The sequence below is a fragment of the Amaranthus tricolor genome, chromosome 2 (assembly GCF_026212465.1).
Source record: "Amaranthus tricolor cultivar Red isolate AtriRed21 chromosome 2, ASM2621246v1, whole genome shotgun sequence".
Classification (NCBI taxonomy): Eukaryota; Viridiplantae; Streptophyta; class Magnoliopsida; order Caryophyllales; family Amaranthaceae; genus Amaranthus; species Amaranthus tricolor.
Window position 1 is genome coordinate 40392062 of NC_080048.1, and position 21813 is coordinate 40413874.

The following is a 21813-nucleotide window of genomic DNA, read 5'->3' on the forward strand; positions in this document are numbered from 1 at the left end:
GAATTTTATGAAGAAAATAAGATGATTAAAGTTGGACTAACATGGCCATTAAGGTAGCCATTAGATTTTTCAACTAAAATTACACTAGTTTTTCATGCCCATTACCACCATTTATTACCACCTACCAAACGAGCCGTAATATGTTTGTGGCAAAATCACAAGACAAGAAGTGGATTTTGTAGCTATGTTTAGTGTTGGAAATTTTTAAAAAAGACAATTGTAAGAGAACTATGTTAGTTTAGTTTCATTCTCTTAAAAAACGTATAGGTTTAATGGTTTGAAGACTGTTTCAACCTTATAACAAGAACTTGATTCTTACCATCAACAAAAAAGATTGTTTCCTTGTCGGTAGTCAATAAAAAAATGAACTAGTATTGACCGTGTGATAAAAGGATTTTGACTTCAATTTTATTCTACCGAAAAATTGATACAAAGAGAGATTGTATGTCCAATGCGAGTCAAGGAAAAAAAACTTGCTTCGATTTTGTATAATTTCTTTCAACAATTTTTTGAATAAACGATCCCTCTTTCAGAGCACTTATATAATCCACGAAAATTAAAGACCTTGATCATCTTCTCTTTGTGATGCAGGACTCAAAACCATCTCAACTGCAAAATTAAGGCCTTTGAAAAGCTTTCTACCACGAATGGAGCTCTTCGTGCAATCATTTTCCGTCAAAATCAGAAAACAGACCCAAGCCACCATAGCCACACAACAACTTGCGTTGCGTCTTCTTTATCTGTGATCTTTACCCTGTAAAGCCTCTACTACCATAACTGAGTACACAAGTTTCGCATATCAGAACATCAAAATCAAAAAATATAAGTGTCTAGCTCAGTGTAACATGATTCCCAAATCTTCTCGCAAATCGCAAATTGAAAAAAACGATTTACGGTTGGTTTTGGGCTATTTTAAGCGAATTGTGAATTCAAAAGCAAATTAACTGGCAAGTTATGTTACACAGGTCTAGCTTGTCTTTAATGTCAGTCTTTGCCTGTTCACTTACCATTTCTTTTTCTCTTTAACTTTGGTGCCTTCGTACTTGATCTGCAAGAAAGCCAATAAGCAAATGAGTAAAATGTGCTCGGAAAAAGGATACCAATTGCTTGTAATAACACCAAAGGATAGAATACTTGATAGAATCTAAGTCAGATAAGAGTGTAAGACATCTATGTTACACATTTTTTACATTGCAGGCACAACAATAAGCTTTTAAGAATCATTCCAAAAAAAAGGTTTAAAAACCATTTTGCCAACTAATTCTCCTATTCATTAGACATCAACATTTGAAAAGCTTGTAAACAATTACCTTGTCTTCACTTCCTCTGTTGCTTTCTCTACTTCTCCTGTCGTTGCTTGCTCTCGTGTCTCAACTCTGTTCTCCAAGTCCAATTTCAATAGATTACATCCATCAAACAAATTATTGGACCCAGTTAATCCAGTCAATTGCAAGCCTTCTACTTGTTCTTTGATGTGCCGCATCACAATAAACCCTATAAAAGAACAGATAAAAGACCAAAAAAAATCAGCTATGAGACAGCAAAATTAATTTTCCGATCCCCGTTAATGTTCATTTAAAGCTGCAAAATCCTATAGTTCAGTGCATTTGAGTTCTCCAGTCTTAAAGCAAAGATAGCAGATGAAAGACAAAACAACACGAATCAACCTTCCAAATTTTTTTACAAGCAGTCACCTAATAGGCGTATAATCATGTAGGTGAGATTTCTTGATTGGAACACACAACTCATTTTAACTTGGAGAAAGAATATCAGGGCCAAAAAATTGTATATGAAGATTACAATTACAAAAGAAAAGTTGAACTGTTCATTAAAAAGCATAGGTAAAGTAAACTAGAAAACACAAATCGTATGAAATTATAGCACCAATGAAAAGATAACATAAGAGGAAAGATAAACTAATAACATTTCAGTATCAGAAAAGGCCGATTGCAATTGATGTAACATGTAAGGTAATAGAAGGCACATACCAAGCGCTCGAAGTGTTTTGAGATCAAATCTTTGGGCAAGACTTTCATGGCCTACACATTGCGCTCGTTTATGGGCAAGTTTCTTCAGGCTAATCAGCAAATCCTGTCAACATCATATAGCCATTAATTCCGTAATACACATTGGAAAAAAGATACTGCAAGCATTAGTCATTCAGGAAACAATTCCCTTACAATAATATCATATCAAATGATATATGTAAGCATTTGGAGGTAGACAATTCACAGAAAGTGCTATTTAGCACAACGGAAAAAAAAATATTACGATAAAGCTCAATCCTTTTTAGTGAATTCTGATTCTGATCTATCCTTCACATACTGAAAGTGCGACTCAACAAATTGTACGTGTTGAGAAATGACATGCATTCCAGAATGTTTTTCAGTTTCAAAAAAAAAAAATTACAGAAATGTAATAACATTGTATTTTAGACACCTGATTTACACTAGAAACCTATGTTTTGCCAATTGCTACCAGTGCCAAAACCCAATTTTTGTATAAGCATTTTTCACTAATTTAAATCACGTGCTCTCTTGAGAGACCGTCTTTTGTAAAGACGGCTCTCAAAAGCCCAGCCCAAATCTAATTTATGTTAATTTAAAAAACAAACTGACGCGCGCGTGTGAATTGGAATATGAAAAGTCTCATATTATATTTGGGGTTATAATAACATTTATTTGGGGTTATAACATAATAGTTTTGGTGTTATACCAGCATATATTTGAGGGTTATAACATAATTTAGTTAGGGTTATAACATTAATATATTTAAAGTTATAACAATATATATATATTTGAGGTTATAACATAATATATATGGGGTTATAACAACATATATTTGTGGTTATAACATAATATATTTGGAGTTATAACATAATATATTTAGAGTTGTAACAATATATATTTGAGGTTATAATATAATATATATGGGGTTATAACAACATAAATTTGGGGTTATAACATAATATATTTGGTGCTATAAAAATACTATAACTTTAACACAAACCATTATATACCCAACTATATAATTTTAAAACCTCCAAATACATAATACTATAACCCCGAACACAGACCATTATATATCCAAGTATAAAATGTTATAATTTCAAACACAAACCATTATCTACCCACTATATAATGTTATAACCCTAAACACAGATCATTATATACCCAAATATATAACCCCAAACACATAATATTATAACCCCAAACACAAACCAATGAACCATTACATACCCAATTATGTAACGTTAGAATCCCAAACACAGATCATTATAAACCCAACTACACGCGCGTGTTTAGAAAGTTTAATTAATTTTTTATAAAAAAATTGAAAATTGGGCTGACCCAAACTTGAGACGTCAAAAGACAGTCTCAAGTAAGAATTTGTGAATTTAAATTTGGCACAAATCCTTATCCAACCATCTCAACATTAAACTAAAAGCAACTTTTGAGGCAAAGATGTTAGCTTATTAGCAGTGACAGCAGTATTATGCACATGCGTGGTGACAAGCTGACAGCTCAAGACTTCAAATTTATAGGAAGAGAAACATTAAACACAAGAGGCATTTGTTATGAAGCATTTCCTATTCGTATCTCTCGAGCACTAAAGATTTAGAAATACAACTTTTTACTGTAAAGAAATCCTCCACACCAAGGACAAAATTATAAAACAAAACTTGTATAATTAAGTGGTTTTAGAGTGATATCTCATGAACCTCGTAAGTTCTTAACCCATTCCTGAGGCAAGAACAATGTAGTTCCAGTAGAATGCATATACAAGTTGTACAACTTCAAGTACCATACTACAAGTACCACATAATCTCCACGACAAGGAAAGGAAATGAACATACAACATAAAAACCGAGTAAAAAAACTACACTTAATCAATATCCTTTTTTGGGACAAATAACAATCAACACCCTAGGAAGGGGGCAATAATTGAAGTATACAATCATAAAACCCATATGTAATGAAATGGATTAAAGGCCATTACAAGGTTATGAGACTTTGTGCCACATCACTTGTATGGGTAACTAATGTGGTGTTTAAAAGGCAAATATGCTCTCTCACCTATTAGGCTAATCTTTTGGGTGAGTACTTTTGTTTATTCTATAACAATGGTATCAGAGCCGACCCAGAGTGGTGGCCTACAGAGCGGTGACCTGGGTTAAGCCAGTTGTGACCAAAAAGGATCCAAATCGGAGCGGCGATAGCCTGGGTTAAGCCAGCAGTGACCAACAGAACTTTGGAACTTATGGGGGTTCAAATGCAATGGAATGGATTTAAGGCCATTACAAGGTTATGGAAGTTCGTCCCACATCGGTTGTATGGGCAACTAATGTGGGGTTTATTGAGTAAATGAGCTCTCTCGCCTACTAAGCTAGTCTTTTGGATGAGTTCTTTTGTTTATTCTATAACATGCAACCCATACAACAATCATTATCAAATTTTTCAAGATCAACAATTTTTTGACAAGTATGCATAACCATCTTGTGGCTAGTGATAGAGATGCTCTTTCAGCTTGACAAACTTATTACACTTCTAGAGCTGGTAACAATCATACATGATCAATATCCATAAGAAAAGCACCATGGTATATGGTTAAGATTACAAGATATGGAAGAGTGGCTTACGGAGCACAAATGATTCCCACTAGAATTTCTGTTACACACTTTATTCTTATTAGCAAATGTTTAGAAAAAGTTTCGTTATCTAATAAGAAAAGTCTAATCTAAAGTTTTCACAAGTATTGTATGAGTATGTCTTTTTACTTACAAGTTCTGTCTCGGACAATGAGAAAAGCCATCTAACATCTTCGGGATTATTATGTCCAATAAATTTGATCTCATCCATAAGAAAAAAATCGCTATCCACAACAATTGCAAGTTGTTCACTGCAAAATATGATCAAAAAGTAAGAAGATTAATTCTTCCTATAAATATAATTAAACCAACAAGACAAAGATGTCATTGATCATATGCAATAAATCTAAGTTCAAACAAATTGATGCCTCGTGAATTTCTATATTGTTCTAAGTTCGAGGGTAACATCAACATAATCAATAACTCTTATAAATTTCACGCAATAGGATCCATAATTCGAGTATAAAACATACATTCACCATTATTAATAATATATGGAAAAACAAGATGCATTCACAAATTGGTTACAATGTGTACGTAGCTGCAACTGCTAACGCTCTGCAAAAGTTAAAACAATCGCCAATACGGGGTTTTATAATTCTCTAACGAAGTGGGTGCCTACCAAGTTTAAAGTAGGGCTTATAAGTTTACTTAATCTCATTAAGAGCTACTTAACATTGCGAAGAGTAACCTTTACCATTTACAAGTCTTAACATATTTAACACAATCACACCCCTCATCAATGCATACTAAAGCTCACTTATAAAACAGTGTGCTAAATGCTATGCTAGTTCGTGACTTAAAAGGCCTATTTAGACCAACCAACTCTCCAATTAAATAGTTCGTGACTTAAAAGGCCTATTTGGACCAACCAACTCTCCAATTAAATTCAATGATAAAGTATTATTACAAGGAGAATTATTTTATGAATAAAATTGTATTATATATGTAATCATTCAAATTGAAATATTAATATGATTCACATCACTTAAGCGCTATCAATTATATCAAGGCTATTAATATAATAGGAGTAGTAATTATTATTTTTCTAAGAATCATAACAATTATCGTAATTTCAATTTTCAAGCGACAAAAATCAAACCAACATTACCCATAACCAAATCTACTCAATTCCAACAATCATGAATAATCATATTGTACTACTAATAATGTTCCTAAATAATTATTGGTCATTTAGAAAGATTATTAACATAATTAATTTACGACATAATAGTAAGTAGAGCATGTAAAAAAGTTATCCCAATATTAATATATCACTAAAAGACACTATATAGCGCATACAACCATCCATTCAATTATAAACCTTAATCCTTATATGCTTGAAATTAACACATTAAGTCTTCCCACAACAAAATATGTATTATACTCAAATTAATATAGAAGATATGAAATAATCTCACAACACAACGAATCCACAACAATAACATCATTAAGAATATGTCAGAAGTTATAAGTACCACCGCATCATCAATACTAACAATATTACTAAAAGCAACAAAAACTCAAAGAACAAAACTCAAAACCCCAATTAATTTATTTCAAACCCTAATACCATATGTATATACAAAACACAAATTTATTCAGCCCAAAACAAAATGTCAAAGTACTAAACATAAAATTAACAAAGAAATATATCGAAGAATATGAATTTAAATTGGAAAGAAGATAACTCACATAACAATGGAGAAGGGAACGTTTCGTGGTGGCTCCGTCGCACAGAACAGGCGGCAGCCCTGCTGTGGTCAGGAGAAACCAGGACGGATGTGAAAGAGGCGATGCCCTCCCTTTGTCGTTGTCGCTGTAACTCGTAGAGAGGAGAAGAAGGGTGCAGCCCCGCTGCTGTTGTTACGCGACAAGGGAGGAGGGGGAGGTGGCACCGGTTTCTGTCTGCAGGGAAGGGAAGCCGAACGGTGGCGTGTAAGGCGGTGGCAAGTGTCAAGTGGCAGGACAGGAGTAACAAGAACAGGAGAGGAAGAGCAAGGAGCAAAATCTCATTTAAACCCTAATCAGTTAAAATTTGGGTATTTATAAATTCTGAAATTATCTACGGTACTCCTTAGTTTTTGGCACTTATCAATATTACGCCTAAGTTTTTTATTTTTTTATTATCAATCGAATCCTCGTATTATTCAGCGTTTTACAATTGTAATCTTTTTAAACTATTTTCTTTCAAATTCGTCCAAAACCGTTAAGTTATTTTCCTTTTCTTTTATTTTTCAATTCAAAACATTAGAGAAAGTTAATGGTTTTGAAGGATTTTGGACAGAAAAGTTAAAAAAAGATTTGTAAAACGTTTAATAATAGAAGGTACCATTAATAATAAAAAAACTTAGGGGTACCATTAATAAAGTGCCAAAACATAGGGATACCATTGATAATTTCCCTTATAAATTTAGCCAATTTAATTTAGCCTAAAAACGACTTCATTCTCATTGGGTAGGGAGAAAAAAAATACTAATTCTTAAATGAAACGGTCTCATGGTGATATCACCTTTATTGGGCTGGTCCAATATACATTTTTTGACTTAAAATAATCACTTATAACGTTAAATTAATCATTTATAATTTTAATATAATCACTTTTTATAGTCTTAGAGTGATTACTCATAACTTTAAAACGATTACTTATGATCTTAAAGTAAATAATTAAAGAAATGGGCTATTATATGAATCCGTCTCATGGTGAGACGGTCTCATACAAGACACGAAAAACAAGCTATTCATAATTTCTATCCTATCTAATAATTAAACTCTTGGAAAATGACAAATAATCTATAGGGATCCTTGATATGTAAATTATTAACATCAAGTTTTGTATGAGATGTCACATTGTAAGATGAGCCTATAAAAACAGTCTAAAATTAAACTAATATATAACAGTTAGTTAAATAAAATCAGGTTCTTTTTTCATAAAAATTTAAGAAATTTAGAATTAAGTCAGCCCATATTAAATCGTCTCACGATAAGATAGTGTTAATAAAAAATTTGTCAATTAAAATATTAACAAAACGTATGCAATAAAAATAGTAAAGTAAGTCCATTTAAACTTATGCATTTAGCAAAATATTCGCAATAAAAAAAAAATCTGATAAATAGTTAAACAAGACAATTAATAATAACTAACAATTAATTGTCAAATATACAATTAATTCATATATTTATTTATTTCAAATAAGAAAAAAATATACTATTAATCAGGTATTTGACTATTGATCTTGGTTGTTGTTAATTGTCTTGTTGACCATCTAATAAAATTATTTTTTTAGCGATTGAGATTAATGTAGTTGATAAATAAATGTTTTAAGTCTAAAATAAACTTAGAAAAATATATCGATCCTATGTGGACCATTATATTAATATTTATGACATTATTTTAGGAGTTGCTTTTATTAGATTATTTATTTAGGAAAACAATTCTAATATGTTTACCCGGATAGTGTAACTTCGGGTCGGGTTTTTGGCCCAATATCTAAGGCGGCGAAGATCTAACTAATGCTGGGGTTTAACAAATCCACGAAGCTCCACCACCATCACCTTTAATGGCGACTCATCAATGGCGTCGGTTTGGCTTCCTACGTTCTCACTTCCATTTCTATCGTTTTGTATCATATTCATCAATCTCACAATCTAGTTACATTCCTTCTTCGCATCATCGTCGCCGTGTTGTTGTCACCGGTAACGTCTCTTTCTTCTTTCCCCTTTTTGAGCTTCATCTATTGAATAATTCATTAATTTCAATGGTGAAATGTTTGTAGGTTTAGGAATGGTAACGCCTCTTGGCTGTGGAGTTGAGACAACTTGGAAGAAACTAAATGAAGGTGAATGCGGAATCAGAAAATTAGTTATTGATGATCTTAAGTTGGATGGATTTGATGCTGATACTCGAGCTCATGTTTATGATCAATTAACTTCTAAAGTTGCTGCTATTGTACCTTCTGGTAATCAGCATGGTCAATACAATGAAGATTTGTGGATTAAGGTTCATGTTCCTGATTATTATTATCTTCCGTATCTCTTTGCTTGCAATACTTCTCAAATTACGCTGTCAAATGTCAATGCATATTCTCAACCGCTCATATCTCCAAGTAAAAATGATATAAAATTAATACATTGAAACTACAACAATCAAACAAGATTAGTCAACAATTATATTTCAATCGTAATTTTCTTTGTCTTATAGTATAATTTCATGCCTTTTAACATAGCCGTCTTTAGTTTTTGTGGTGTAATATATGGGCTTTAATAAAAATTATAAAGCTCTATAACATATCACAATTCTATATTTTGATAATCTTAGTATTTCTTAATGATTGGCATGTTTCTTTTTTGGTACTTATATTGAGTGAAACTTAATCGAAATCCTTTGAACTGTTGTATTATTCACATTCCTGAGGAAGAACATATAAGGATAGATTTACAAATACATGAAAACTTGCATCTGATATCTACGTCATACTCTTTTCTTTTTTAATCAAAGTTGGAGGTTTTTTGATGAATCAAAAGTTCCTTTTTTTTTTTTTTTTTTTTTTTTTCTTTTGTGGTACTTACGTAGTGGTTACTTATGCTTTGATGAGGCTGTATTGCAAAAGTAGTATTTCTTTTGAGTTAGTGGATGATGAATACTTATCAACAAACTGATAGTTCTGATACAAGATTGTATTCTATGGTGTGTTCGCAACAACCCCTCCCCCAGAGTTTCGTGATGTCTGGTCTGATTATCTTTATAACCAGGAGCATAGGTCAGTTTCAAGGTTTATAGGGTATGCACTATGTGCTACTGATGAAGCACTTAGAGACTCAAATTGGCTTCCAACAGAACAGATTGATAAAGAAAGAACTGTAAGCATTATTTTTCATGCTTCTTTGGGCATTCTCTGTCATGATTTTGGCTATATAGTATTTCCTGATTAGAAGACAACAGGGGGTATCCATTGGTGGTGGTATGGGGAGCATGTCTGACATTGTAGATGCTGCACAGTTGATATGTGAAAAGGTAAGTTGTCTCTGCAATCTGTATCAATCCAGCGTCCTTCCACCAATTAGTATTTAGTGTCAAGGTTTTTGTGTCGAAGCTAATTTGTTTAAGCAAAAATGTTCAGTTTTTCAGTTCAAATTATAGTTTTCTATCTGCTGTAATTAGCTTCAGTATTCTGCAGTCTTAGTAAGGATTGTTGAGTTGCTATTGTAAATGTAACTTAGTCTGTCAAAAATTTTATAGGTTTTTGTTCTAAAGAAAAGATATTACCTTTCTCATAACAATATTTGTCACTGAGTTTTTGCTATGTTGCAGCGCCTTCGGCGGCTGAGTCCTTTCTTTGTTCCTAGGATATTGATCAATATGGCTTCTGGTCATGTAAGCATGAAGTATGGATTTCAGGTATCCTTAGTCCTTACATTTACATGTAAAAGAAATGATTAGTTTGAGAATTAGCTTAACAAATAAACTTTGCAAATATTACTCTCATTATTATCTGAGATGTGAAGGAGTTTGTGGTCAAACTTGCCCATGTAATTTTGACAAGGTTAGCTTTTTACAAACTTAGCAAAGATTATGCAGGTTATAATCTGCGAATTCGGCAAAATTAGTTACTTGAAGCTTTGACTTTAAGAATGATATGTGGATATGTGCCTGGAATCTCAGTTAATCCCTTGACATGCAGTAATCCATCTTTTAACCACCTTCTCAATGCTATATTGCCATCTGAACCAATTTTTATTTAACCCATCAAAGAAGAAGTCCCAGTAAACAACATTCAAATTCGTAGTAAGAGCACTTGCGGGATCTAAGTACGAGGTGGTTTACTGGTTTCTCCTCTTGCTTATAGAGGTGGCACCAATCTGCTGAGCCTGAGATTAAAATCTTCTCTGGACAATTTTTACTGTCTTTAGTAAGCACCTGCCTGTTATCTCTGTCCGGGTAAAAATCACGGCTTAGTAGGAGCCTTGTACTTGTGGAATATCTGTGAATGGAGGGCAGAATATTGTACTTATAGCAAATTCAATACTTTAAACTGCAACAGCACTACTGTTATAATGACATCAAACTATGAAGCATCACTTCCAAAAGCCGTCATAAGGACTGAAAGTTAAAAAATAGCTTTGAGACTGGTTGTTTGGGTTTATAATTCTAATGTATTTTTGATGGCTTAATGTGATTAGTGATGTTAAGTATCTTTCTTTTTCTTTTCCCTCCTTTTAAATCATGTTTGATATTACCCAAAATGTTGAATTTTTGTTTATGCAGCCAGATTTCATCTGTTTAATATTAAAACTTAGGCATAGTTGTTGCAGTTGATTTTTTTCAAAAAACTTCTTTCTCATTTTTTTTGTGGAAAGGGGTGTATGCATGCATAGTCTTGTTTTTGAATCTAGGGACCAAATCATGCTGCTGTGACAGCTTGTGCGACTGGAGCACATTCCATTGGAGACGCTGCTCGCATGATTCTATTTGGAGATGCAGACGTCATGGTGGCTGGAGGAACAGAGGCCAGTACTGATGCCTTATCCATTGCAGGATTTTGCAGGTATCAAAGTCTAGTGCGCGATGGATAGTTATAAGGGTCTATAATGGGAAAGCAATATTTTGAAAACTAAGTGAAGAACAAACCATTTGGCTTGTCTGAACTCTGAGCTCATTTTTAGCTTGGTAAACTGTCAGACTACAAAGTTCTATCTCTGTAGCTTTACTTTTCTTCGCAATTATTCATCACGAGCAAAATGTCGCAAGCTTTAGAAAATTGATGTTTTTTGAGAGTCTATGCAAACTTGCTTAAGCACCTCATATATAATGGAGATGTCATAATTAACATGTTAGTACGAGGAAAAATATGCTAATATGCAGAAAGAGGTGATAGTTTCTTATGATAGTTTTAAGAATGGGGTGTTGTTTTAATGATCTTTGACACTTTCACCTTCTATCTCAATTAAGGCAGGAGTCTCTTTAGAGTCATCAGGGGTAATGCTGATGTTCATCTTGGACACCTCATGTACTGGCTTTGCTTTTATTTTACATAGGCTAGATGCTTTCCCTTTGGAATGATTATAAATTGTGATTGGTAGGCCTTCTTGGATCAAAGATTTTTGATTGCTTTCCATTTCAATGAACCATTTTCAGTTCTTGCTTCTAGTGGCCTTTTGTCTCAAAAGGTACCAAAAATGCCTTTGCTTTTCCTCAACTTGACATTCTTACCCTTGAATCCATCCACTTGTGATACGTCTGTTTATTAAATCAAATGTACCTTTTGCAGTATTCACTTGATGACATAATTCTTTTTAACACGCAGGCTGAAAGCTTTGTCCACAAAGTACAACTCTGCCCCATGGGAAGCCTCTCGACCTTTTGATTGTGGACGTGATGGGTTTGTGTAAGTCTGTAAGAAAATATCTGAAGCTTTTGAGGCAGTATGCATATCTATAAGTATAAATGTGTAGAAATTTCTCCTATCATATCTTTTTGTGGCTCCTGTAGCTGGCTGACGTGTTTTCTAACATGCAGAATTGGTGAAGGCTGCGGTGTTATGGTACTGGAGGTAAGTTGATCAGTGTTATTTTGTTTGCATTTCTTCACCATCTTTGTTTTTCACCGCAGTCTATTAATTATGTTACACCGATACTCATATGAACTGACACTTCCTGACACTCTGTCTATAGTTCTCACTTCTCAGTTCTCATCTTAAAGACCATATTTTGTTATGAATACAATCTAAAAATGCTATTGAATATATATGTTTTGCTATCCAATGACAGTTTTATGTTCATTTGCCCTGTAGTTTCCCTATCTTTTAATATGTAGTAGACAAGGTGTGGGTCTGTGTTATTCCAACACTACTACATGATGTGTTGATGTCAGAGTGTCTGATCCTCGATCAAGATACTACATTAAGCCACTCTAAAATAAGCCTGAGATCCATGTTATTTGGTTGTATTATTGCATGTTGGAACCTTTGTTCATATTGATGTCTGGCACGAGTCACACGTCACACCTGACTCTTAGTAACATAGGTGTTGGTGCAATTTCCATTATTTCCATTTCTGTTTTCTTTCTTAGCATATGTCTTTGTGTTGAAGGAACTTCGACATGCGAAGGAGCGTGGGGCAAAAATTTATGCGGAGCTTTGTGGCTATGGGATGTCAGGTTGTTTCTCAAATTACATATACGTCGAAATTTGGAATCTCTGTTGTGAGGTTTCTTGACATTTAATAGCACGTAGGTGATGCACATCATATAACTCAACCTCATAATGATGGAAGAGGCGCCATTCTGGCTATGACTAGTGCTTTGAAGCAGGTATAATTGCAGGCCTTAGTAGCTTAGTTTTTGTTTGTTGAGATTTTTGAAATAAAGCTTTCTTCTATTTTAATGTAGCCCAGACACTGCTTCTTGTCTGTTTGTTTATCACATAAATTTTGATATTTGTTAGATTTATCTTTCTCGTTTGGAAATGAAGAGTAAAAAGATGCCGACGAGTGGAAAGTTTGCAGTAGTGGTATAGCAAGAAAATGCTTGCTGAAAGCTACTTTTTGCTTCGGTGCTTATTATCTGTCTGCCTAACATACTATAATAAATGAGTATCTGAAATTTGTCCTTAGTTTTATTTATCGTACTTCGTGTCCCTTGCTTGAAGCTTTTCCCCCATGCAACTAAGTCTGTGAGCTTAGTTTTGGCAAATCAAAGGTTTATGAACTTTCATCTCCAAAACTTGGCAACAGTTGAATCTCTTAGTCAGATTTGTGTAGAAAAATAATTCAATAGAAAATTTTAAAGGTTTTTTACTTCAATGAATTCGATGAGCGGTAGAATTATAAATAATGCTTGTTCATCCTGGACTTGCAGTCAGGTATTCACCCTAAACAAGTGGATTATGTAAATGCTCACGCTACATCAACACCTTTAGGTAAGGGATTTCCCTTTTACTTCTCCCTTTTTCGGATGACGACATAGCTTACCCAAACTTTAAAATTCATTGTGATTGCTTTTTGTTAGCTTCTGATTTGAGAATTTATTATGCTCTCATGCTGGTTGATCCGCCCATAGCTAATTTGATCTTTTTTGCTTAGGTGATGCCATAGAAGCCGCTGCCATCAAAGTAGCATTTGGTGAGCATGCCAAATCTGGTGCTTTGGCATTATCTTCGACAAAGGTAAATTTTGAATTAGCTATAATGAAATATTTTTTCCATTTCTCTGATGAGTTTGGAGATATGTTCAGTGCACCATTGAGCTTCTAGTGGAATCTGAATAATTTCAGACACTTCTGTTTGTTTTTTGTTAATCCGCCTCCTATACGCTGTAATTCAGTTGAACCCAACAAGAAAAAATAAACTTTGAATGTTATGTGTCATTGTATACTTCCCAAAGAAAATAAATTCAGCTCAAATGCTTTCCTTCAAACCAAAATAACTGTAAAGCTAAAGTAAACGTCGTTCCTAAATGCCTTTCATTATTTTTTGTTATTTTAAAATACTCTTTGTTTTATCCTACCAATGTGTTGATGATTGTATGTGTTCTGTCAGGGTGCCATTGGACATCTTTTAGGGGCAGCGGGATCTGTAGAAGCCATTTTCACTGTCTTAGCTATTCATAATGTAAGCATATTACTCTTTCTTGCTGCTGTAGTGCTTAATGTTGACAACTCATTTTAAAACATTATACACCTACAATATGTTTGCATGACATATTGTTTAGTACCTTAGGTAGTTTGTTTAGTTGTTCAAGCTTAACTTTACACATAGATTTATTATAGTCAATAAACGATGGAATATAGCACATTTATTACTCCAACCCATGCGGGTTGGCGGTGACTACCTATGTAGATTGTAGACTAGCCTTCAAATCAACACAAGTTTTTTGTTGAACACCTTGTCCCGACTCACCATGAGAGCTTCTTAGGTGGCCACTCATCAAAGATTACTCTACAGTAAGCACGCTTAACTATATATTTCTTGACATATGACTATGAGCTTCCATAAAGAGCGACTTGTTTGTATGTGTATCCTTAAATCCTTTCCCTTTCTATCTCATTGATCATATCAACTTGGTATATCACATGTACCGCTTTTAGTTTGTCTTGAGTGGATCTGGTAACTCAGAAAAGGGCTTAATTGTTATTTCTGTTAGACATGTAGTGGTATTTTCACCAACTAGTTTGGCATTGAGTTTGATCACTGATGGGTACTTGAGATGTTAGCTTAGAATAAAAGAAACAATAAATACTTGATACTTTGAGAACCTAAACATGAAATATGTAAAATCACGTGAACTGTAAAAACTGCATATGGTTGATGATCTAGTTGTGTTATTGCAGGGAATTGCACCATTAACTCTCAATCTTTCCCAGCCAGATTCTGTATTTTCCGACGGTTTCATGCCATTAACTGCATCTAAACAAATGAGTATTAGGACAGCTATGTCGAATTCTTTTGGTTTTGGGGGAACAAACACATCGTTGTTGTTTACTAAAAGCTCTTGAATTTTTAGGAAAAAACTTGCTAAAATTTTGACTTCGCCTTTACTCTCGTTTGCGTGATTGTCAAATTCTTTTGGCTTCAAAGGAATATCATATACTTCATATGACTACTAACAGAACTAAATCGAATATAAACAATGCTCATAGCGCCTCAATGTGCTCATACAATGAAAGGAAAGGTCAGTGTTGCTAGTTGCTCGGTAGTCAATGAGTTATCGGTTGTCGATCACTGCTTGTTTTTCACACCATTGTTAAGAGTTTCATTATTCGAAATTTTGGGCGAGATAAGTATCTTTTACACAAATTAATCTCGCGTTTTTAAAGGCTCTTCTTAGGGTTTCAATCTATTATTTTATATGATATTTGAGCCTTAAAAGGTTGGAAATTCATATTAGAAATTTAAAATATAAATATAAAATATAACATACATATAAGGTGTAGCTTCATGATAAATTCTCGAATTAATATCATTTTAAGTAATGTTTAAAAGTTAGGTTGAACATGGATATTGGATTTTATCTTTGAATCTAAGAGTACAACAAGAATAATTACATTAGCCTAAAAGTTTAACAAAATCTCAGTCTAAGTCTATGAGTACATGGACTTGAAGCCTTCTGTAAGGGGGACTACTTTTGCAGATACCTTTGCCTGTAACTTCGATACCGCTTGACGGATGTCCTGGAATCGGGGAAAAGGTTCTCAAAGATTATTAGGGAAATAAAAGAAAACGGATCAAGTAAGTATAGTGTATTTATGTACAATGACTCGCTTGTCTCAATTTACCGAAGTTATGACACGCAACAAAACGAAGAATGCACTTAGCGGAAACGAGCAAAAAACAATTACCTCAAGATGGTAGCGGGAAGAGAAATGCGTAAGCAAAACAGTTTTGTTTCGTATCCACTGAGCAAGTTCAATGAGCTGCGGTTAAAAGCGTGTCCGGGATCAGATTTCAATACCAATCACGCTGATGTGCCAACGAAAACATAATTTTTACGGTAATAGTAACTATACATATCCTTCCCTTCTAGTTGAGTCTTAAAAACGTTTCCAACAACACGCGGTTGTTATGGGCTTGAGACCTCAAAGTAAGCCTTTCTCTACGCTTGCTACTTCGTAAAATGAGGCTGCACCGAAAAAGACTAAGCCCTTTGCTACATTCCCGATATTTCTTTCTCACAGGTACTTTAGCTCGTTTCTAGGGGCACATAATACTACGTATTTGTATTTTAGTTTTCTACACATTTCTGCATCCAAGAGATTAATGATCAAAACGATTTATTTTGTAAGCAAATTGTACCTCAAATAAGTGAGTATGACCGCGCTCGCGAGCATCTTCAATGCTAAATCTATCATCGAGAAAAGTTGCCTGTCAAAGGGCGACACTGATAAGATAGTGGATACGCTAAAGGTATAAACAATTAACTCACATCAGCGACACTAGGAAGTAGAAAGGATACCTCGGTTATAAGAAGTTTTGCCCGCAGTGCATCGGCATTACGTGGTTCTAGCAAAAAATCTGACGTTGTGTCTCCCGTGAATGCAACCTCGGGAGATAATATCATGTCTGTGATCTAAAAAATCGAGGGTCAATATACTAACGGAAACAGGGGGGATAAAATGATCATTACGGATACTCACCTCGACACCAGAATTTTTTAGTTTCTCGATTTGTTTTCCTTTCAAATGAATGTATTGCTTCTTCAACTTATTTCTAATAGAATATATAACATATCCCTGGAAATATAAAGACAAACTATAGATTATAAATCTTTCGTCAGGCAGTATTACAGCTGTAGACGTAGCCGCGTAGCTCAATATAGCACAATACAATTGACATTGGCCGACACTGTACCATTTGAGATTAGAGTTTCTTATCAAGCAAAACCAAATTAGGGTTGGGGGGATTATACTCAAATGACCGATCATCATCATCTTCTTACCTAGTGTATCCCGCTCATAGGAAATATGATTAGGATCTAGGAAAAAAAAGAGTGCAACATGAGGACTTTCCAAGAGGTCACCCATCCTAATACTACTCTCTCCTAAACACACTTAACTGCGGAGTTCTTATGGGATCCGGTGTATTAGTACTACTCAAATGACCGATACACTAACAAAATAATACAAAAACAAATTAAAAGTCCAATGTTTTTAAATGAAAAAATTCTACTACTTTAAGACAAAAAGTGTATTAAAATATAACAAAAAATTATTACTTTTGTAGCTTGTATAAAAATTCAAAACAAAAACCTCAATATTTATATTTCAACTACTTTAAGCACTGCATATTATTTGATTTTGTTATGTTTAATCGGCCTTTATTATCATAATGTTTTAAATTAGTAAAGGGGGCCGAGTTAACAATACAATAGGGTGTCAATTTGGACCAGGGCCCCCGGATCCCGGTGTGGCTTTGCCACAGCTATCAATAAGAACAAATGTATTACTTGAATAAAGCGCGTGCTTAATCATCTAAAAAGCATAAGCAATTTTGCTCATCTTTTTGACCCTATCAATGAAGCTCGCTTAGAATGGCACACAAGCTATGCAATATGTTGGTTCACTACTGCAACGAGCCCAGTGTAACATAATTCACTAACTAATTCGCTTTTTGAATTTGTGTTGCGCTCAAATTTGCTTAAGAATAGGCCAAAACGGACATTTGCCTTTTCAATTCGCGAGGATATTAGCGAATCGTGTGACACTGAACGAGCCTGGTGACAGAATATATATGTACACAAGAGCCAAGACATGAAGACAACTAAAACTAAAGGTTAGATGCAGCCAAAAATATTGCATACGAGCAAATTTCTGTTTAGTCAAGGACTCGGGGATTATCTTTCAATAGAACTCCACCCGATGCTGTATAGTTCAGTAACGTACTTACATACACGAAATATTACAAACCGTTAATCATTAAATCTATTGATCATTTAAGATAAGGCCTTATGTACTTAATGGATGAATATAAGTCTCATCATGTAACAGTGCATAGCACAATTTAAACAAAACTCACCTGACTGGGTATAACATGATAAGTCTTGAATGGTCTCACAACAAGGTTGTTCCTTAGTTCATAAGTTTCCCCTTCAGTGGAACAAATTACAAATTATTATGTTTAATTAGATGAAAAACTCCACCGAAATTAAGAAAAATAACAAACAAAATCAGTAAACCGACTTACCAATATCAAGTGCTACCAAATCAAAATCAAGTTCCACTTGACCCATGGATCTATGAATGTCGAATAACTTCTCTACATCCTCTTTAATGCAGGGTGGCACGACGATAGTTGGTGGTTTCAGGCTATATAGAGCACGAGTTGCTACATACATTGGTAATCCTCCCTAGAAACACAGTCAACATAAGAGTAAAACACACATAAAAATAAACAGATGAAGGGTTGTGAACTAAGTGTTCACGATATCAATTTCAATAAAGAGTAAAACGAGCAAGTTAAATGATTAACAATCAGCTCAACAAAACAACGATTACCGCATACTAGCAATATTAATTCAGGCTCGCAAAAACATTAAAAGCATTTTAGTTGCATATGAGAAAACACTAAAATCATCTAACTAGCAAGATTTTAATGTGCTTGCAAGCTTCTATATTATAGTGTAAAAACAAGGCTGCATCGCATCAGACGCTAAGATTTTCAAGACAAGCGAACCAATATTTTCCGCGTTGTAAATGTGTAAAAAAAATTGCATTTTGGGTCGTATCAAGGGGTTTTTTATGATTTGACCGATATTTAGGCGTTATGATGTCGATAACCACATCACTCCCGTTACCGCATCCTGTTCCTTTACCGCGATTGCGACCGTTATTGCAGTTTAACACTATGTTGTGTATAGAGGACTCTACTATCCAAAATCCAAATAAATCACAAAAAGTTAAATATAAATGATATCCTACAATAAACTAATATTCGTGTTCCTATAGACAAGTAGAGGACAACAAGTCATACATATAATCACCTTAGGGTTCTCCTCTAAGAAGGAATTGTTAGTAAGGATAAATTAGAGATTACATCCTTGCATATTCACAAGAAAGAAGTCCCAAAAGTGCAGAAATTCTGCACAAGTTCTCCAGAACTGTAGACTAGAACATGGCCAGCATAAATAAAATCTTTGACAAAAAATGTTGCTATAAGAAATTGATCTCGGCTAGACAAATGACGCCATCACCATCTATATAAATTTGTGTTTCTTTTCGATTAGTATCAGATGGGTTGAAAAAGAAATCTCCGAAATTTAAGTGCACCACTAGTGAAACAAGCACAGTTTGGATACTGTTCTTGCAAGTTCAGCTTGCTATTCAAAGTTATTATGTAGTCTCTCTCGGATAAACATTCTCGGGTTGAAAATGGGCTGGGCCGAAAAAGGGCTATACTACAATTAAAATGGAGTGGACTATAAAAGGGCCTGGTCGGAAATGGGCCTTTCTAAACAGAATAAGCGAGCTCTACTACAATTATTATAAATGACAATGCCAATTGGATTATTAACATTTTTACAATTTAATTATTATAAACAATAATTAATTATTATAGATTGATTAATAAGGATAATAATAATTTCTATTTATGAAAACAGGTCGGGCCGGTCTTTTCAAGCCTGGCCCAAACAAAGCCCATATTAATTTTTAAAGGCCCTTATTCGGCCCATATGTACTTAGGTCTGGGCCGGCCCGTGTCCGACCCATTGAACACCCCTAATGAGGACATACGCTTGACTAATTTGTGGTACTTACACACTACTATGCTGAGAATTAAGAACTTACTCACTAGGCTCACAAACTTACAAGAACTCACTAACTCAATTGCAGAGCACTCACAACTGATAAAACTTTATTTACGACATTCAAGAGACAATTATACTTCCCTGACAGATGAGTCTTAGTCACACAGACCTCTCTACCTTATTTGCTATCACTCACACATACTCGTCTTATTGTGAAGAGCATTCCAAGCACATTCTTGCTTCTGTTTTCCTTGGCTTCAACTCACAAGTGAGGACTTACAACACACTTGCTTCTACTCACTTCTAACAACAGAAACTATAACATGAGCTCCTTATTAATACTAGCACAAGGTCAGCATAAGCTCCAGTGGAATGGACAAAGAAGTGTTAACTATTGTCTGCTAATTAGTGATAGGGGCAAACATCCAAGTTCCAACTTCTAAACTTTTACTTGAATTTTATCTTTCGCCGAATCTTTCCTTATTCACAAATTCTTGTATGAGACGGTCTCACCGTGAGACGTGTCCCATACTTGGTTTAAATAGTCCAATAATTGAAACTTTTAGCATTATGTGCCTTTTGTATGGATTCGTCTCACGGTAAGACGGTTTCAAACAAGAAGGGTTGTTCCTTATTTCCTTTATCTTTATATTCTAGACATTTCAACCGAAAATATCTAAAACATTCATCCAATAAATTTTTATATTTTTAATAGAAAAATTAACCACCCCTAGTGTATTTAGGATTTTGAGGAGACTAATCCATCATTGATGAACACATTTCTTCTTTCATGCCCATGAAAGTTCTCAAATGCATCTCAATTTCAGGCAATTTACAACTTTAACCAATGCATCAAGGGAAAATTTGGCTAATGAAGTTTCTCTAAAAGTTTGTATCTTCAAAATCCCACAACTCCTTAAGATTAAAAAGAAACATTGGTCAATATATTACAAGGGCACTTCAATTAGCTTAAAAACTGATCATCATCATACTCGGTATATACCGCTCATAGAAAAACTATGATTTACAAGTACTAAATAATCCTTATTGGGCATTCAAATTTAGTGACTTCTAAGCATTTGAAGTAAACATGACACAATTTTCAAGAACAAATCATTAAAACAACATAAATAGCAAAAAAAAAAAAAACATTAGTTTGAGAACATCAACCAAATTAAAGTACTCAACAAGGGAAACCAAATAAGCCAAACTAAAAAAGACAATTTTTTCTTTAGAATTTACAAAAATGAAAGTGGGTTAAAGGAGCAAAAACTTACAATATGATCAAGATGAGCATGAGTAATAAAGACAAAATTTTGATGAACAGCACGCAAAGGGCACCTCCCAATATCAAAAACACACTTCAATTCAGGAACAATAACACAAGTTTCATGCCCACCAACAGAAATACCCTCAATTGAATACCCATCAATTTCAAACCCTTTTCTTTGAACTTCAGCTCTTGCTTTTCTGTACTCTTCTTCTTCAATTGCTTTTCCAATTGCAGAGAATATGCCAGACCCTTTAATGGCTTCTAAACGACTCGATTTTACATTGCTATTGAACGAGAGATTGGGGGGTGGAAATGATGGACATGAATGCAGAATTGGGTCATTAAAAGTGTGAAGATAAGGTGGGTTATTAGGTGTTGAAGATGTGAGAAAGACTTGCATTTTTCTCTTAGCTGTTGAGGAAAACTAGATTTGGAGGGTTTTCTGTGTCAAAAGGTATAATCTTTCCCAGGTTAGAGGCTATTTGCTATAGTCAAATTTTAACCGGACTCAAAATTAGATTGTTACCCGATTCACATTACACCTTTTTTTTTTTTTTTTTTTTTTTATCGCCATCTCTATTTTAATAAAATGACGAAAATGTCCGTGAACTTAAAATAACAATAATAATAATAATAATGATAATAAAAATAAAAATAA

The 21813-nt window shown here is 34.1% G+C and overlaps 3 protein-coding genes and 1 pseudogene across 4 annotated transcripts; 1 reads left to right on the plus strand and 3 right to left on the minus strand.

The window, feature by feature from the left end:
* Positions 1-374: 374 nt before the first annotated feature.
* Positions 375-6677, minus strand: LOC130806088 (uncharacterized). Of its 2 annotated transcripts, none has more exons than XM_057671014.1 (6): positions 6344-6677; positions 4782-4899; positions 1989-2091; positions 1311-1494; positions 1008-1048; positions 375-754 (listed from the first exon to the last, which is right to left on the minus strand). In XM_057671014.1, exons 2-6 carry the CDS (start codon positions 4857-4859, stop codon positions 750-752), a joined length of 411 nt encoding a protein of 136 aa, XP_057526997.1. In that variant the 5' UTR covers positions 4860-4899; positions 6344-6677; the 3' UTR covers positions 375-749. The 2 variants fall into 2 exon arrangements, with proteins under 2 accessions (XP_057526997.1, XP_057526996.1); XM_057671013.1 differs by having other exon boundaries at positions 375-777; positions 6344-6676.
* A 1388-nt stretch (positions 6678-8065) lies between these two features.
* Positions 8066-15253, plus strand: LOC130806089 (3-oxoacyl-[acyl-carrier-protein] synthase, mitochondrial). Its single transcript, XM_057671015.1, has 14 exons — positions 8066-8344; positions 8425-8648; positions 9401-9508; positions 9591-9662; positions 9960-10046; positions 11042-11193; positions 11953-12033; positions 12165-12198; positions 12737-12803; positions 12880-12956; positions 13503-13563; positions 13727-13809; positions 14182-14253; positions 14973-15253. Exons 1-14 carry the CDS (start codon positions 8209-8211, stop codon positions 15135-15137), a joined length of 1419 nt encoding a protein of 472 aa, XP_057526998.1. The 5' UTR covers positions 8066-8208; the 3' UTR covers positions 15138-15253.
* A 323-nt stretch (positions 15254-15576) lies between these two features.
* Positions 15577-21624, minus strand: LOC130806090 (tRNase Z TRZ2, chloroplastic). The gene is made up of 8 exons (XM_057671016.1): positions 21160-21624; positions 18322-18484; positions 18154-18224; positions 16776-16871; positions 16595-16708; positions 16435-16503; positions 15981-16055; positions 15577-15812 (listed from the first exon to the last, which is right to left on the minus strand). The coding sequence occupies exons 1-8, from the start codon at positions 21553-21555 to the stop codon at positions 15723-15725; spliced, it is 1074 nt and encodes a 357-aa protein (XP_057526999.1). The 5' UTR covers positions 21556-21624; the 3' UTR covers positions 15577-15722.
* LOC130807153 (5S ribosomal RNA) lies at positions 17126-17248 on the minus strand (annotated as a pseudogene).
* Positions 21625-21813: the final 189 nt, after the last annotated feature.